We start from the raw sequence: 19069 nt of genomic DNA, 5'->3' as shown, positions 1-19069 counted from the left end.
CGGAAAAAATCTGCTACGAGGGAAGTTGCAGCTCCAGTAATCGTGGAACAGCTGTATCCTCCCGCAATAATGCAGCCGCTCATGTCCCTTGCTACTCCAAGAGCAGGGACGGTAAATGAAAAGTCAGCACCCGAATTTACCGTAGCAGAGCATAATTTGTCTGCTTTGTCCTCCATGGCATCACTCCAAGTGATTCCCAGGAATACCCTTGAATTAACCCCCATAGCTTCCACTAGAAATGGTAACCCGCCGCCCGGACCCCCGGAACGGACTGATTACCGACCGTGGCACCAAAACCATCACAGGTAATACCACCTGTTAGACAAATATTTGTCTCACGGCTAGCCCCCGATACCTCGGAGATTGATATCTCGGCTTATATCAAAGCCAAAACCAAGGCCGTTATTAGAGTGGAAGACATTAGGAAATTTAAATACTCCTACTCGAGGCGCATGTCATCCTTCATGATACGTGTGCCAGTGCCGATGTTTGTAACAATATGTTCGCCTGGCTTCTGGCCAGAGGACATATTTGTACAAGAGCATCAGCCGAGTAAGGTAAAGAAAAAAAATTCGAAGCCTGCTGGAGTCAAGCTCCCAACATCTGTCCAATCCAACTCTTCAAAAAACTAACACGTTCTATTAATCTTACCTATCAAAACTGTCGGGGCCTACGTAGCAAGCTCCCTAGACTTTATTCTGATAGTCTTTCCTTTGCGTCGCATATTATAGTCTTTACTGAAACTTGGTTAAAGCCGGAGATCTTTTGCTCCGAAGTTTTTCCAAGTAGGTACACCACTTTTAGACGTGACCGACCTCTGCGAAAAGGAGGAGGAGTCTTAATTTCTATTGACTCCAATTTCGTTTCTGAAGAGGTCAAGTTACCAGAGTTTGGTGATTTCGAATTTATTTGCGTTAAAGTCATATTGTCTGCTCAATCATTGTTTATTACATGTTCTTACATTCCACCATCTTCCGAGCCGCCTACATACTGGCATCACTTGTCGGCTATACAGGCTGTTACCAATCTTATGTCAGATATTGACCTTCTGGTAGTTCTTGGCGACTTTAATTTACCAGAACTCAATTGGTCAATTACTGAAAATGTAACTTTCTTATCACTTTCCACCCATCATGATTTCACGGTGGGCATCTTTGACTTGTCCCTAGGCCAGATCAACCATGTTAGAAATTCGTTAGGTCGGCTTCTTGACTTATGTTTTGTATCTGATCCAGATAGTACCACACTTTCCAGAGCTTTGCCCCTCTCAACCCCTGAAGATCCATACCACCCTACGTTTGAAGTTTCAATTGAAACCAATTCTGGTGTCAATCTGAAGCCTTCCTGCGTATCAAAGAAGATTCGTTGTTTTCGTAAGGCTGATATTCGTAAACTTAATTTATTAATTGATACTTTTAACTGGTCCGATATTCTGGCATGCACTGATATAAATATCATCCTAGATAAATTTTATTTGACATTAAATTCATTTTTTGACCGCTACAAATAATCCCCCTTGGTTTACAAGGTGCCTAACAAAATTAAAGACATATAAAGACAGGCTTTTAAATAAATATAAAAGAACCTGTAGCAGCATAGATTTCTCAAGATACTTAATAGCTCGGCTAAATTTCACCGTGCATAACGCCGAATGTTATAAAAATTATATTCGCCGCTGTCGGATTCAGTTCACTCAGGATCCAAAGCAGTTTTATAACTTTGTAAACACGAAGCGTAAACATGTATCGTTTCCTTCCCTACTTACGTATCAAAATTTATCAGCGACTTCGGATCAGGCCATTGCGGATTTATTCGCAAAATTATCCTACTAATAACTCCTCCTATGCTCATCAATAATTTCTCCATGTCAGCATGGTTTCATTAAGCGTCGCTCTACCACCACTAATTTATTGGAGTTGACATCCTTTGTTTTAGATGGCTTCCAAAAGGGACTTCAAACTGATGTTATTTACACAGACTTTAGTAAAGCATTTGATTCAGTTAATCACTCACTCTTGTTGAGTAAACTAAATCTTTTGGGATTCTCAACCGACCTCATTACGTGGATCTCCAGCTATTTAAATGGAAGAACACAGAGAGTCTTATTTAAAAATCAATACTCCCGCCTTAGTCCGTGCCACATCTGGTGTCCCTCAAGGAAGCCATCTTGGCCCATTACTATTCAACCTTTTTATAAATGACTTGCCCCCATCCATAAAGAACGCGCTGGTACTAATGTACGCAGACGATGTTAAGCTTTGTCTGCAATATAAGTTCCCGTCTGCCCAAAACAGACTCCAGTCGGATCTCGACAATGTTCAAAAATTGTGTTTAGCTAATGACTTAATACTTAACGGATCAAAATGCAAACTTATGTCTTTTTATCGTACTAGTCCTCACCAGGCTTCGTACTATCTCTCTGGGATTGCCTTAGAAAAATTAACTCAGGTTAATGATCTTGGTGTCCTTTTAGGCATAAAACTTAAATTTTCCGACCATATTTCTTCAATGGTTAATAAGGCTAATGGTGTTCTCGATTTTATTAAAAGATGGGCTAAAGAATTTAACGACCCTTATATTACTAAAAGCTTATTTATATCCTTGGTCCGCCCGGTACTGGAGTACGGTTCATGTGTCTGGTGTCCCCAATACGGTGTTCATCAAGACCGCATAGAATCCGTACAAAAGAACTTTTTATTATTTGCTCTTAGGGGACTTAGCTGGGACGCAAATCTTCACCTACCTTCGTATAATAGTAGACTCCTACTAATAAACTTACCCTCCTTAAAAAATCGCAGAACAATGCTGGGTGTCGTTTTCCTACACAACCTTATTAATGGTGATATAGATAGCCAGCACTTACTAACACGCTTACAGTTTAACGTTCCGAATAAAAGGACCAGAAAGTTTAGTCCTTTATTCTTAAGCTATTGTAGATCGACATATGCACAGCATGATCCCCTTAGGATTTTATGTTCGAACTACAATGGTCTGTATAATATTATTTCTCTTTCTTCCCTGTCAAATTTGAAAACCTCCATTTTAAATTACCTACAAGAGCATACTAATTCTTCCTCGTTTTCTTTATAATCCTTCTATTTAAACTTATATACTATACTATTATACTAACTTGAATTTATTCCCGCGAGCCGTACGTTATGCGGCAGGCGCCCCTCGGTCGGTTGGGCGGGAGGTGGGCTGTACGTATGCAGTGGGAACCGCGCGAATCACAGTATAGAGAATATCATGGGGTTAATTTGGAAAAGAGCCATTTCAATTAATTCTTCAATAAAGTCTTATGATAACTGTCATGCAGGGAATTGTCATGTTCACACGGGATCCAGGAAATTTTGGGCAAGGTTGAAATCACCGATAATTAGGACAAAATCAGAGTCATTGACTTATGATAAATCAAACTTAATAGCCTTAAGGTGGAGAAAATATACAGTATCCTCAACCGATGGAGGTATACAGGAACAGGTCATAAAAATATGAGACAGCAGCTATATTTACAGCGATGACCTCGATTCCAAACTGATTCGGGAAGAGATTAGTTCAGCTGAGTATTAATTATTAACAACAATGAGGACACCGCCTGCGAAAGATGGCCTATTCATTCGAAACACAGTGTACTTTGGAATAAAAATTTCATAATCAGAGACAGAGGAATTAAGTTAGGTTTCAGTAAGTGCAATAGCATCTAAATCAAAAGAAGCACTCTTAGTAAAAAAAATTTGCTCAATTTACCCAGAATACTTCAAGCATTTTGGTAGCAGCAAGAAAATACATTATTACTCAGTTTTTTGGAGCTGAATCGGTATAGTTGGTATTTAGAGGGTCTTTTGAAAAATTCATGAATAATACTATGCTCAGGCCAGGCTGACGGTTCAAGTGCTTTTTTAAGGTAGGATTCAGGTATTACCATTTTGAAAGAAGATAACATAAGCTACGCTTATGTTTAAAATTAAACTTAAAGACTATTAATTTATTAGAAGCTACCTTAAGATGGTTTAAGCGGGGGACAAATATGGCGGGATACAAATATGGCTTTCCGAGGTGCAACAGCTCTAAGCGAAAGCCCAGAAGATATTATTTTAGGCACCACACCAGTGAGAGGCCTAGGAGACGGTACCACAGGAACTTGCAGGTCTCCCAACGATGGAGGATCGAAGACGATAGGTGGACCAAGACTCCTCGACGATTTCATTAGCTACTTGGTGAACGAATCACTTCCACAGAAACAACAGTAGGCAATGATGTATTAGGCGTTAAAAATGTATCCGAATGAACCGCATGAGAAGCAGGGGTATCCAATAAATTCACCGCCAATTCAATTCGGGTTGTTGTTCGGAATTTTTCTCCTTAGATATTCACTTAATAACCGTGCAAGAAATTGCTCATTAAATGCAGAAAATTACTTACGGACATTGTTGGGCCAAGCAGCCACCAAAACATGCATGTAAAATAATCTCAATATGCGTAGCTGCAATTGTCTCCCTGTTTTGCATGCGCTTCATTGTTATTTGTAGCGTATGCGCTTTGGGGAGCTTTGGTAGAGCTTCTGCGCAAGCTCTTAATTTGCGTTTGGGTTAAACTGATCGCAAATAAAAATATTGAAAATCTGATTTGAAACGCGTCTATTTATTCGATTCATCTCAGTCTCAATCTCTCTACAGGCAATACAAGACCAATTAGATACTACCTGCAAGGAAAAGAAGGATGTGTGCAAAGTTTCAATTCGATAGCTCTGAAACTGAGAGACTAGTTTGCGTCGAAACCGACAGATAGGCGGACATGCTTATATCGACTCAGAAGTAGATCCGGATCAAGAATATATATATTCTTTATGGGGTCGGATATGTCTCCTTCACTGAGTTGCATAATTTTTACCAAAATTATAATACCCTTTGCGAGGATATAAAAATGGGGAAATTATTTACTAGATTGGGCGATAGCTGTTCACGCCGCTAGGTGGCTTTCCTTTTTTTTCAAATGCATGGACTATTTCAACTCACTGAGCGAACAATTTATAGTAGCAAGAGACTTTAATGCCAAGCATACGCACTGGGGATCTTGACTTGTGACTTCAAAGGGAAGGCAGTTGTACAATGCAATAATAAAAGCAAGCAACAAGCTAGACTGTGTGTCACCTGGGACACGAGCACCAAGTTCCCACTTTGGAGAGCACACTCATCACTCAGCGCACCAATAGAACCTGCAATACCAAATGGACATCCACAGGCAACTCCGTCGCGCAGCGACGAAAAAAGAGCCGAGAGATTTGCAGAACATCTTCAAAATGTATTTCAGCCCAACACAGCATCAAACGGGATCTCACTGCCAGTAACATCAGATATCGACACATCTTCGTATGATCCAATTGTATTCAGACCACACGAGTTGCTCAAAATCATAAATGAACAACTCAACCCAAAAAAATCCCCAGGATGCGACCTAATATCACCAAAAATGATTATCGAACTTACTCTCTGCGCAGTTCGAGCTATTTGCCAACTCTTCAATGCAATAATGAGACATGAATACTTCCCAGAGAGATGGAAAAAGTCGATCATCAAATTGATACCAAAATCTGGCAAAGACCGCACAATTGCTTCATCATATAGACCAATTAGTTTACTAACGTGTCTATCAAAACTCTTCCAAAAATGCCTCTTGGCACATATTACCCCACATCTCAGAACACACAACAAAATCCCGACTCATCAATTCGGTTTTCAAGAAAAACATGGAACCATCGAGCAAGTCAATCGCATAACTTCTAAAATCATAAATGCATTCGAACAAAGGGATGACTGCACTGCGATATTTCTGGACGTATCACAAGCTTTCGACAGAGTATGGCTACAATGGTTAATGCACAAAATAACAGAAATACTCCCAACCAACACTCACAAACTTCTGAAGTCATACCTTTACATCAGGAAATTCTCAGTAAGATGTAATGCTGCCATGTCCGATGATTACATCATCAGTGCCAAAGTTCCTCAAGGCAGCGTGTTAGGACCAACACTCTACACTGCGGACATCCCAACGAGCATGCAACTCACCACATCCACTTTTGCTAATGACACAGCGATTCTAAGCCGCTCGAGATGCCCCATACAAGCAACGGCGCAACTTGCTAAACACCTGGTGGCAGTGGAGAAATGGCTATCCGACTGGCGAATCAAAGTTAACGAACAAAAATGCAAACACGTAACGATCACACTTAACCGGCAAGACTGCCCTCCAATTACTCTAAAAATCACAGTGGTTCCGATAGCAAATGAAGTGACATATCTTGGCGTACACCTCGATAGACGTCTCATATGGCGCAGCCACATTGAAGCCAAAAGAACACATTTAAAGCTCAAAGCCAGCAGTCCCCACTGGCTTATCAATAGCCGCTCGCCGTTTAGCCTGGACTATAAGGTTCTTCTATACCATGGTACGTATGGAATGTAAAAATTCACAGGGACCTTCACATATCACTCGTCAGAGAAGAGATAGCACAAATCACAACAAAGTACTACAACAGGCTATCAGTACATCCCAATCATCTCACGAGAGCCCTCACGCGAGTTTCCAGCAGTTCTCGTCATCGCCGCAACGATCTACCAATCCAGCGCTAATTATTAGGACCATGTAGTCTCAATTCAGGTAAAATTAAACTGTTAGATAATGTATTATTTTTAGATTTATCAACCTTATTGTTACAGAGAAGATCCAATAAATAAAACCAAGCCTTAATAAAAAAAATAATTACCACATTTGCTTTCTTCAAGTCTTCGGGAAGTGGCCCAGTCTGAGTGCGCCATTCAGAAGCAAACCCAGAAACAAAATGATTCGCTGAGGAAAGGATTTCAGGTTTGTGATGGCATCAGAACCAAGATCTTTCCCTTTTTTTAGTTTGGCTGTCACGTTCATCGACTTCTTCATTGTGACAGGATGCACTGGTAGGGAGAGCTGGAGGGAAGAATGAAGAAAGTCTTCTACTATTACGCACCTGCTCGAAGAAGCGGTCTGGATTGGCTTGAAGCGTTCTTCTAAATTTTCAGCAAAAGCCTCTACTCGTTCCTGCGGGGATCGTGCCTAGGAACCGTCCTCTTGCTTGTTAGGGAACTTTGAAGATGCCTGCCTCTTGAAGCGAATTGTTAACCGCCACAAGGTGAAGTTTGAGTCCTGATTGGGAGTAGCTCCTTCGAGCTTCTTATCTAAGGAATTTTGCCTGAAGGCCTTGAGGAGTTTCCGAACCCTGTTCGTCAGCCTGCGATGAATCCTGTTCACCTCCAACTTCTGGGTGCGGATAAAATCGTGTCTGAGCCGGTGTTTAAGTCTGATCATTTTAAGGATTTCAGCTGGGAGAGGTTCAGTTTGTCGTCTGTGTGTCGCTCCAGCAGGAGGAGTTGATGGAGCTGATTCAGCTGGGATTTTATCGAGCAGGAGACCAGCTGCTTCATCCAGGTCTGTGGGCGAGTTAATCTTCAGTTAAAGATGCAGTGTATCGCAAAGTATTTGACGGAACTTTCTGTAATCTGTTCCTGGTGCAAGCAGAGCAGGGAGACTTCGGAGAGGAGGAGACCCTCTCTACAGAGAGGATAGAATGTTGGACTCCCAGTGCCAGTACCTGGACAGGGCTCAGGTTTAAGGCCTCACCCAGAGCGTTAACAGTTCTGTCCGCTGCGAAGCTTCCCCAAAAGCAGTGCTTGGCGTTGAAGTTGCCTCCAACAATGAACTTTTCTCCTGCCTCAACCAGGAGATCCCCAAAAACTTCTGCTTTCCAGGAAATAGTTGGCGGGAGGTAGACTGTGAAAGTGGCAGTCTTGGAAATCCTTGTCTCTTGACCGAGAACACTTGAGATTGTAGACTGCGAGAAAGGGGTCAGTTGAACCGATGAACTGATGATTGTCTAGGAGGACGAAGTAGAGGCAGTCGTTGCCAAGGTTGTTGTTATGGTGGTTGTGCTAGGACATTTCCAGTTGTTGGGGGAATTTAGGATCCTGGCTGAGAGAGTGGTCAAGTCTAAGTTGTCATTCGAATCAGGGTAAGGATAAGCGGGAGATCCTATCGCGGCTGTTGAGAATTCACCAATATCTATTTCCAGCATAATTACATTTAAATGAGAATATAATTTGTGAATTTTAGTTTATTGGGATTTTGTATGTTTTGACTGACTATACCAGTTAAATGTATAGTATTTAATTGCTAGTCAGATTCACAATTTTAAATTTTTATGCGTTTTTAGATAGTTTTGATTTTTGTGCCGGAGAGTTTTTTCATTTATTGGGATCGGCCGCAGCGAAGCAGCAGCTCTAGGAAAGTCTAGCACTAAGCACTGCAGCTTACACACAGATATGAGTGGTTGGATGTCACGTGATGATTATGTATAGTTTATGAATTATGTATATAGTTTGTGTGTGTATAGGCCAGATAGATAACCGCACCGTATGTGCAGATGCGCAGGCACGATTGGCGTGTGTGTGTGTGTAATAATGCACCTTCTCCTTGCAAGAAAATTAAATTAATTGTCTTATTTTCTGCAAATGTTATTTCATATTAGATTCAGCAGGAATTAACGCGAGTTGTTTGCTGATCGATCAGTTAATTTCCCAGGACTGTGGAGTACTTCCGAAATGCGTTCGAACGGTTCGAAAGACAGGTGAACGATGGAACGATATAAGCAGTAGTTGACGGTACAGTGGCAGACAGACACTCATGCCCGGTTTATCAGTTATGATATACGAAACATGGTTGTGTTTCATAATCATACATGCGAAAGTTGTTAAACGTTAATTAACCGTAATTAGAAATATTTTATCCGCATTAAAGGCACACCACCGATTTGCCAGTAGCGTAGCCTTTTTATTGACCGCAATTTCGGAATGTAAAAAAATTTTCCACGCATATAATACTTATGTCACCAAATACATTAATCATTGTGAAAGCATAAGAAAGACTCTGCTAAACATAATTGGCCATAACCAAATGCTAAGTATGCCAATGCTTCACATCAAAAATGAAGTAAAGTCATCTGGATCATCGGATATCTGGATCGCAGTCGGCGTGGGAGTAAACTTTTTAACCAGCAGTTTCATCCTACTCTATCTCGTGTGGAGGAGAAAACGAGCTGCATGGGAAATGCGACAGGTTGTCGACTTTTAAGGAGGGAGTAGGGTAACATGAACAAACAACCGGTAGATTCTTGGATCACCCTAGTGTTTCTAGATGCCAATTCAGCATACCCGCCTTTGGGGGCTGTGCCTGACTTGAGCAAGAGCGCAAAAACATCAGGAAAGATCAGCACCGAGATGACAGAGAAAAGAATCCTGCCTAGCCAGAACAGGCAAGAACAACAGGAATGGACACCAAAGTGTCAGAGATTTGCAAAACCGCAAAAATGCCCGCCGGAACAACAAGGCACAACAGAGCAATGGGAACAGATGCAACGACACGCTTTATCTCGGAAAAGTTAGCGGATGGCCAAAAAAAATCGCCGGGAAACGTGTAGCGACAAGAAGTCTGATGAAGTTGACGATTTCTGCGGAGAACTCATTAGACATGAGACCCTTGGAAGATTGTAAAAAAAATAGCGTTCTCGGGATTTTCAAGAAGGACGACATCCCAATAATAACAGGTAAACCCAAAAATACTAGGGGGGATAGACGCGAATATGGAAGAACTACTAGAGGAAGGGTGCATCGAGCTATTAAGTAGCGCTTATAACGCTAGTCGGTCGATAGCAGAAAGAAGTCGGTCTATAAAAGCGGCGCAGCAATGAAAATGCAGCCATTTCGATCAAGAACTGGAGGGAAAGATATTAAAGGTGTGTGCAAAGTTTCAACTCGATAGCTTTAAAACTGAGAGACTAGTTTGTGTAGAAACAGACAGACGGACAGACGGACATGCTTATCTCGACTCAGGAGGTGATCCTGATAAAGAATGAATATATACTTTATAGGGTCGGAGATGTCTCCTTCACTGCGGTGCACACTTTTGACCAAAATTATAATACCCTCTGCAAAACAATTATAAAACTTTAAAAACAATATGAAAAATATTAAAGGAAAAATAAGAAAGGAAAGCTAACTTCGGGCGCAGTCGAAGTTGATATACCCTTACAGTTGAGGTTTTGCCATTTCCGATCGTTCAGTTATATGGCGGCTATAGGATAAAGTCGGTGATTTTAAAATTTAGCAGAACAGAATGCTTATGAAATTTAGCAGAATAAGACTGCCCAAAATGGTATCCGTAGAAAGTCCCATCATTCTAACTTAAACGACAACAAAGTTATGTCAATTCCGATCGTTCTATAACAGCTATAGGATCAGTCGATCCTTAAGAAATTTTGTAAATAAGATATTTTGTCCCAAACCTCTAAATTAAAAAAGTTATGGCATTTCTCATCAATCAGGTATATAGCAGTAATAGGATACAGTCCTATAGCTCCCGGCCGTTCCGACTTATATACATCCAGCAAAGAAAAGAAGGATGGGTGCAAAGTTTTAACTAGTTAGCTTCAAAACTGAGAGACTAGTTTGCGTAGAAACAGACAGACAGACAGACGGACCAGCTCATATCAACTCAGGAGGTGGTCCAGATCAAAAATATATTTACTTTATAGGGTCGGATATGTCTCCTTCACTGCGTTGCACACTTTTGACCAAAAATGTTATTATCCTCTGCAAGGGTATAATAAGGGAAAAAATATAAGAAAAAATAATAAGGAAAGCATAAGTTCATAAGCTTCCATCGCCACCATCTCATCGTAAAACTTTAATTGTTGCAATAGCTCCGAACCCTTCCGGAACCACGTCATCAGAGCTCTAGGAGCGGCATTATTATCCGGTCGTCAATTGTTATACCCTTGCAGAGGGTATTATAATTTTGGTCAAAAGTGTGCAACGCAGTGAAGGAGACATCTCCGACCCTATAAAGTGTATATATTGTTGATCAGGATCACCTCCTGAGTCGATATGACCATGTCCGTCTGTCTGTCTGTCTGTCTGTCTGTCTGTCTGTCTGTCTGTCTGTCTGTCTGTCTGTCTGTCTGTCTGTCTGTCTGTCTGTCTGTCTGTCTGTCTGTCTGTCTGTCTGTCTGTCTGTCTGTCTGTCTGTCTGTCTGTCTGTCTGTCTGTCTGTCTGTCTGTCTGTCGGTTTCTACGCAAACTAGTGTCTCAGTTTTGGAGCTCTCGAGTTGAAACTTTCCACACAGCCTTTTTTTCCTTGCAGGTAGTATATAAGTCCCGGAACGGCCGGGATCGGTCGACTATATCCTATAGCTGCCATATAACTGATTGATCGAAAATGCCATAACTTTGGTTTTTTTTAAGTTAGAGGGTTGGGACTTTCCACACATGTTATATTTGATCAAAATATCTTATGTACAAAATTTCATAAGGATCGGCCGACTATATCCTATAGCTTTCATAGAACGATCGGAATTGGCATATCTTTGGTGTTTTTTAAGTTAGAAAGATGGGACTTGGTACAGATTACTTCATAGGGATCGGCCGACTATATACGATCCGCTATATATCTAATAATATAAGATGCGTGGCGCCACCTAGCGGACTGCGACGGAACTGCAAGGGTATATCAACTTCGGCTCCGCCCGAAGTTAGCTTTCCTTTCTTGTTAACTAATCACTTAGACAGCATGCATCCTACCGCGGCCCCGTCATTGCCGGCTCATCCTCATATAACTCAGCTCAGCTGCTGTTTTTTTTTGGTTCGCTACTTTTTTATTTTGGTTCATTTTTTTTATTTTGGCTGATGACATTTTTGCTTTTGCTTTGACTGCGACTCCCGTTTTTTCGACTAAAAAATAAAATTAAAAATTCCATATAAGCATATTTGGACTTACTTTTGTTGAATCCTCTTGCATTTTAGTGTGTTCGGCTATAAAACGCACACAAAAACAACTTTTATGAATTTTGGGCGGGCACTTCGAATGGGAAAATGCTGGATTGGTCAATATCGGACTTTTCATTCCAGAAGACATTATATCAATGTCGGGGGCTCCTATTTCATCGGAGTTACAATGAGTTAGTGGCGGAAGAGACCCATGCACTTGACAGCTTCCACCAAATGGTCCATTAGCAGTTAGACTGTAAGGTTAAAAAAATATTAAGTATAATATACTAAATATTGGATTTTTGTTAGCAGAATTAAATTTAATTAATAAACAAAATTAATAAAAATGGATCATACCCTTTTGGGTAAAATCCTGAGATTTGATCAGTTCAACTCATTTTTCATTTTTCATAACACACAAGGACCATATGGTCCAAAACTGCTGCAAGGGAAGTGGCACACCCGAAGTGTAATCGCTCTTGGCTCAAAGCTTTTTCCGGAAGCAGCAAGACGTACATGGCGTTCCACAGCAATGATTCTAGAACTGATCTTTGTGGCACACCTGCTATGACGTCGTGGGTCTCCGTGCCCAAGTCATTGTCGACTTGTACCAGTCTGATACTAGATTGACCTATATGTTGATGTCTCGTCCCTAGGCACAAGGCTGGTGGCTGGAAATAGTGACGCCACGATGGACCACAGCACGCCCGGGTCTATGGGCACCTGGGCACACTTTAATGTTATACATATGTGCGTTATATCACTAACCGCATATTGCTTACCCGTGAACTATAAGAACTTTAACCACATTTTCATTTAGACAATTTTAAAAAGGTTTTAAACTATTGCAAATTTGTTATCAAATATGCGTTTAGAAAACCTTACAAATTATTGGGATTAAACAATCGTGTCCTGGGGAACAAACAATTAAGAAAAACTCTGAAAAAATTATGCAAGAACGGCTATATAAAAATCTCCTACAATACAGTAGGAAATCAGAATACAGACAGGCGGACATGACAATATCGACGCGGCTGTTGCGGTGGCTGTTGATGCGGATCCAGAATATATATACTCTATGGAGTCGGAGATGATTACACGAGTACAATTTACCCTTGTACAAATTAATAAGATGTTGTGCGGTGATGATTCGCCGTTGACAATTTCTATTCCGCCAAGGATTGTTCCTGGAGATGTAAGGTTGGGGCAACAGGCCCTTTGATGTCTTCTAGCCGGCTGGCCGTAGAATATCCAGTTAGGAAGATTAGGTTGGAGGGATGACTGTCCCTCTTTATCTGCTGGCCTAGAGACTCAGTCAGATTTAGAATAATAAATGCTTTACGACGGATCGTCGGAGTTTCGGTATGAGAGCGATGGCTCTTTATTTCATAATTGTCAAAACAGAACTGAACTTAAGAACTAACAAAAGTGAGACTCATAGCGGCCACTCCAATGGGCAGTGCTTGCCGGCTATGCACGAGCTTCCGGCCAGACGCTGGGTCAGCAGTTTGGCCGGAGCGAGCTGTCGGACGATCGGTCGTTGCCGTCGCCCGGTTGACTTAGTTAACTACTCCCCCCTCCAGATTAAGGCCGCCCTCGGCCGACCCTATTTGGGCAATCACTTCCTTTAGTTGGGCCGTAGATCTCTTGGCCTGGGTGACTCGCCAATAAGTGAGGCCGATACAAATCAACGCGCAGCAAACTGCTCCCGCGACTAGCGCTATCTGGCGCGAGCGGTAGTTGTTGACGTCTTCCCCAAATCTCTTGATATGCTCCAGGTTACGTTCACTCAAGCGGTGAAGGTAAGGGAGGCTGAGAATATTGTGCTCCAGAGAAATGTTCAGGGAAGGCGAGCTGGCTACTCCTGGTGCCCTCTTCTGGGCCGTATCATGATTGATATAACGGGTTTCATTAACCGTGGCACTCTCGATGAAGGTGATAAGGTGTGTTCCTTGTAGGTAGATGTAAGTGCCCTTGTCGACACTCACACGAGCCGGGCGATCGTTTATGATGAGGATTCCTTCGTCCACATACGTGATGGGATGCAGGTCGCTATGCTGGATGTCGCAGTGCGCAATCCCACCCGCGTGGAGTTCCTGGGCGCAAGATCTTCTCAACGCCAGTTGGCAAAACGTTACTCCCGATGACATGGAGCAGTTTTTTACAGTGTGGATCTCTCCATCGCAGTCCGCTATGACCTTGTCCTCCAGTCTGAGCATTGTGTCGTGATGTGACACGGGAAAAATTGTAATCTTGACGCAAGCTGACTTAATTTTAGGAAACTTGATAATGAAATGAATAATGTTAGCGGATTGTAAAACTTTAACGGACGCAACGGACAATATATCTTTGATGGGGGTATCTGTGGGCTCCTCTATCCACATACTTTCCAGGTCTGCATGATCTAATATGCTAGGGCTAACTATATTGATTTTGGCGAGCGCTATTGCAAGCAATAAATTTTGCAGCTCCATTGTAATCATCCTATTCCGAGATAATAACATCTCGTATAGGTGTCCCGAATCGATTTGGGATCCTTTAGCCGACCTCAGAATTTGATTGACTGTGTTGGTAATGTTATTTATCTGTTCTTGTACTTTACTGTTAATATTGACCTGTCTATTGTTTGCATTTATGAGCTGGAATTCGGTAAGCCTAACTTTTTCAAAATCCTCCGCGTCTGGCGTTCCCGCCACTACCTTTAACGCCGCTCCCAAGAAGTCTAAACTCCTAGCTACTCTATGGTGGATGCTCAGTGACTCGAGCAGGTCACGCAGGTGAGCGACATCTACGCTCAAAAGTTTCTGCATGTGTGACTGGGGAAACATGTGAATCATGTTATTAGTCTCTTCCACCACGCGCCTGTATTCTGAGAGATTTTCCGTGTGCCTCACGAATGCAAATTCTTCCCATACTAATATTCGACCATCAATGATGGGAATGTACTTGGCCTGCGAGTAGTCCGTGACGTGTGCCGATGTTAGGGTCAAAAGGAATAACAGAGGTATAGTAGTGAACCTGTAATTTTCGGATTTGCCAAATTTAAGAAGCCCACCACCAAGCATATAAAATAAAGCGTAGAATAGCCTAAGTAAAAACAATGGTAATGACAAATAAAAAATAAGAAAACTTATGCCAAGTGGCTAGGATTAAAAAATGTGAAAAAAAGTAGTAAAAATTATCAGACGAATCAAGTCAACATGACCATGCCTCGTCTACCTAAGGTTGTCCTTGTGGACCACCCTCCCCTTAATGAGGACTGTGGTCCCCATGTCCGCTTCCACAACTTTCTCTTCACACAATGGAGAGAGTTTGTTGCCTAGTCGCCTGTTGGATTTTACCAGGACTTTTTCGCCAACTTCGAACACCCTCTTTTGTCGGGAAGCATTTTCCCTGTTTCTGAGCTTATCTTGGGCAATCCTAATCTTATCCTGAATCTCATACAATGGTTCTTCCGATTGTGTTTGTATCACGTCGGCCGGCCTCTTGTCGATGACCGAATGGATAGAATTATTGTATCTGGCTGTGGCCAGCAAGATTAGCTCGACGGTGTCACTGATGCCTTTATCAATTTTAAGGAACCTGGCGAGCTCCACCAGAGTGCTGTGGAAGCGCTCTACTTGTCCGTTTGAGGTACTGTGGAGGGGCGGTGCGTTTGAAACGTTAACGCCGAAATGGTTTTCCAGCATGGTCAAAATGGTGTGCGATTTTAACGATGGTTCATTGTCGCAATATATGACCTTGGTTTTAGGGAAAACATTCATCAGCAGTAGTAATGCCGGTTTCAGGTCCTCTATGGTTCTAGAGGAAATTGGTTGGACTATGGCAAATTTCGAGAATTTGTCAATGCACGTAAGGAAATGTTTTTTGTCCGTGGAAAAAATGTCTATGTGTAGCATTTCTCCTACATGCGATGGGATTGGCGTCTCGCCAAGCTCATGCTTTTTGGGGTGTCTGTCGTACTTCGCCTTAGCGCATGTCCTACAATTAGCGACTATTTCGCTTGCTAGTTTAGCCATTTTCGGGAAGTAGTACTCGGAGAGTACTTGCTTCACGTTTTCTTGGGCAGACCTGTGAGCTCTGTTGTGCTCGACAGTGAGAATTTCCCGTCTTTCGTCAATTGCAAAAATATCCGTTACTCGGTTTTTGCAGTGCCAAAATTTGGTGGCAGGGAACTGCCGAACCAATTTGTCCTGTACCATTGCTAGCGTGTGCAAATCGCAATGGATGGCGTTTACGCCTTTAGGAACTATTATGTCCGCGAGCTCCTCCAGCAATGACTCCTCGCAAGAGAAGTCAATGTTATGCCGTCTCTTATTTCCAAAGAGAACGAAGCTGCGTTTCGACGAACAGCGGGCTTCTTCCAGAGTTATCTGGTTTTGGAAGCAATTTAGAGGCTTGTCCGTTGACGGGATAGTGTGGGTTAGCGACAGTTCACTGTGGATTGTGGCCGCGCTTGAAAACGCCTCCTCTTCTTCTACAACGTTGAGTTGTTGCCTCGAGAGGGCATCTGCAACGAGGTTGTCTTTGCCAGGCATGTAATGAACCTTGGCACCATACTCGTCGATGCGTTCTTTCCACCTTTTAATTTTCGTATTCGGATTAGAATCCGACACCGCGTAGGTCAGAGGTTGGTGGTCAGTGTAGACATTTATGTCTTTGATCCCATACAGGTAGTGACGCAGCTTTCCTAGTGCCCAAACTATGGCTAACAGCTCCCTTTCGTTGGTAGCGTAGTTAACCTCTCTGTCCTTTAAGGTCCTGGAGATCATAGTGATGGGTCGTCCCTTTTGAGAAAGCACTGCGCCAATGCCGTATGCCGAGGCATCTGTCGTTAGATCAAATGCCAATTTATAATCGGGATAGCTGAGGATGACATCCTCTGAAGCCAGAATGTTACGCAACTTATGGAAAGCAAGCCGTTGCTGCTCGCTAAATTGCACCTGGATATTCCTGGATCTGTGCCTACTGACACTTCCATGCTCCCCTTTAAGTATTTTATATATGGGCCTAGCTATTGATGCGAAATCTTTGATGAAGCATCGGTAATAACTGGCCAGGCCAAGGAACGATGTCACCTCGAATACATTTTTGGGTTCAGGGAATTCCTGTATGGCCTTGATTTTTTCTGGGTCTGTTGTGGCACCTTTATTAGTGACAATAAAGCCCAAGAAACTAACGCTCTTTTTAAAGAAACGCGGTTTTTGGGCCGACACCCTCATGTTGGCGTCGAGCAGGCTCTTAAGAACCCAATCCACATGCCGTATGTGGGCGTTTTCGTCTTCTGAAAAAACGATGACATCGTGAACGTAGACATAGCAAAATTTGCCAATCTGCTCTCGCAGTATGTCGTCGATGGTTCTCTGGAAGATGCTGGCAGCATTCTTCAAGCCAAACGGAAGACGGCGAAACTCGTACTTTCCTCCGTTAACGGAAAAGGAAGTCTTTTCGCGGTCACGCTCTGCCAGAGTGATTTGGTGGTAGCCCGACTTCAGATCAAGTGTCGTGAAGTATTTGGCTTTGCCTAAATTCCCTAGTATCATAGAGATATTTGGCATGGGATAGCGATCGGGTATCGTCCTCTCGTTCAATTTGCGAAAGTCCAACACGAGTCGCATTTTTCAGTTGCCCGCTTCGTCAGTGCCCTTTTTATCTACTACCCATATTGGGTTATTGTAGGGGGACTTTGATTTTTGTATTATGCCATTCTTTAACAACTCTTGGATTTCGCTGTTGACAAAATCCGCAGCCCCCATTGGGTATGGGTAAAGCTCTGCATAAATGGGCTCCTCGCTTACCGTCCTGATGGTAGCTACCACCGACGTGTTGTAAGGCAGGGCCTCGTTGGGGTTTGTGAAGGCTTTCTTTCGTTTGCCAAGCATTTTGACAAAGGCATCTTTAACTAGAGGTGGCGCGTCCGAGCAATCAATGTTGGTAAAATTGACGTCGGGGCACGATTGGAACTCTAAATTTTCTACTTCGGAGCCCCATTTGAGGTGGCCGGAAGCTAGACAAAGGGATGCCCCTGCCTGCTTTAACAGGTCAAGACCAATTATTGCATCAAAGGAGGACAAATCTGGTAATATGAAGAACGTGGCCTTCAAGTTAAACAGGGAAACATAACACTTTTTAGTGATAGTGGTGACGCCATGGATCGAATGTATCGTAAATGGCGATTCTACTGGGCGGACACCTTTCAATCCTTCGTACGGACGGATGAAATTTTTTGCCGCGCCCGTATCTATTAAAAGTCTCATGTTTACCCCCGCTACTCTTCGTCTGATGACAGGTAGCAGGGATTTTCCCCTAAAAAATTAATTGCTTCTGAGTCGTATTCAAGGATAGCATTGTCACTGACCTCTTGTGCCGCGCTTGAAGCTGCGGCGGTATAATCCTCAGTTCCATTTGGGCTTTGGGTAATGTGGTTTACCCTCTGCCTTTTGGGCGGGCCGGACCGATCGGATCCGGCCGGCTTCCTATTTTGGTAGGCCGGCGCTTGAGATGGCTTGAGCAACCTAGACATTGAAGGGTCAACGTCCATGGGCTCTGGCGTGTTTTCGTGACGCCTGTCACCGCTCGGAGCGGAGTGCACCTGAGCCTTGTGTTGTTTGGTGAAGTGCGGGTTTTTACCCGCACCCCCTTGGGAGTACCCTTGATATGATGTTTGTTGGCGATCTTGCGCCTTTGGAACTTGTTTCCTGTCCCTGTCTTCCAGGCTCTTCGCGAACGATGCTGCGAAGGTGTACCTCTCGTGGTTTGATTCAACTTCTTGCGCCAATGCCAGCGCAGTTGGCATGTCCTTCGGCTTTGCCGAGAAAAGGACATCGGAGAGGCTGCGTTTGAGGCCCGAAATAAAAATACGGAGCGCATCATCCCGGAACTTTTCGCATAAAATTCTTGCCGCCGACGCTTCGTACGACATAGTTGCCTTATTAGTGAGCAAGGTGAGTTTCTTCTCGACCTCGTCATAGTATTGCAGAAGCGTGAGGCTTCCCTGTCTGAGGGTGCCCATTTCCTGCTCGATGACATGAATCTGTCGTTTGTCACTATATGTGAAATCTAAGCGGTCTATAATCGCATCAAAATTCAATATTGTGGCAAACGAGGATAGCACTGCATCGGCAGGGCCCCTAATCTTACTCCTAATTATGACTACCGCCTGATAATGGCGTGAGCTATTAACATAATTCCTAAAAATGTAATACGCAGCTACCGCC

The 19069-nt window shown here is 42.9% G+C and overlaps 1 protein-coding gene across 1 annotated transcript in view; it reads right to left on the bottom strand.

Annotated features, from left to right (window-relative positions):
* Positions 1–19069, bottom strand: part of LOC6505749 (acetylcholine receptor subunit alpha-like) — a 361394-nt gene that overhangs the window by 67293 nt on the left and 275032 nt on the right. The window contains exon 10 of the mRNA XM_044718328.1: positions 11863–12106. Coding sequence (XP_044574263.1) covers positions 11863–12106 — 244 coding nt within the window. The remainder of the gene's footprint in view (positions 1–11862; positions 12107–19069) is intronic.

The sequence above is a fragment of the Drosophila ananassae genome, chromosome 2L (genome assembly GCF_017639315.1).
Source record: "Drosophila ananassae strain 14024-0371.13 chromosome 2L, ASM1763931v2, whole genome shotgun sequence".
Lineage (NCBI taxonomy): Eukaryota > Metazoa > Arthropoda > Insecta > Diptera > Drosophilidae > Drosophila > Drosophila ananassae.
This window is presented reverse-complemented; position numbering and strand designations above follow the sequence as displayed.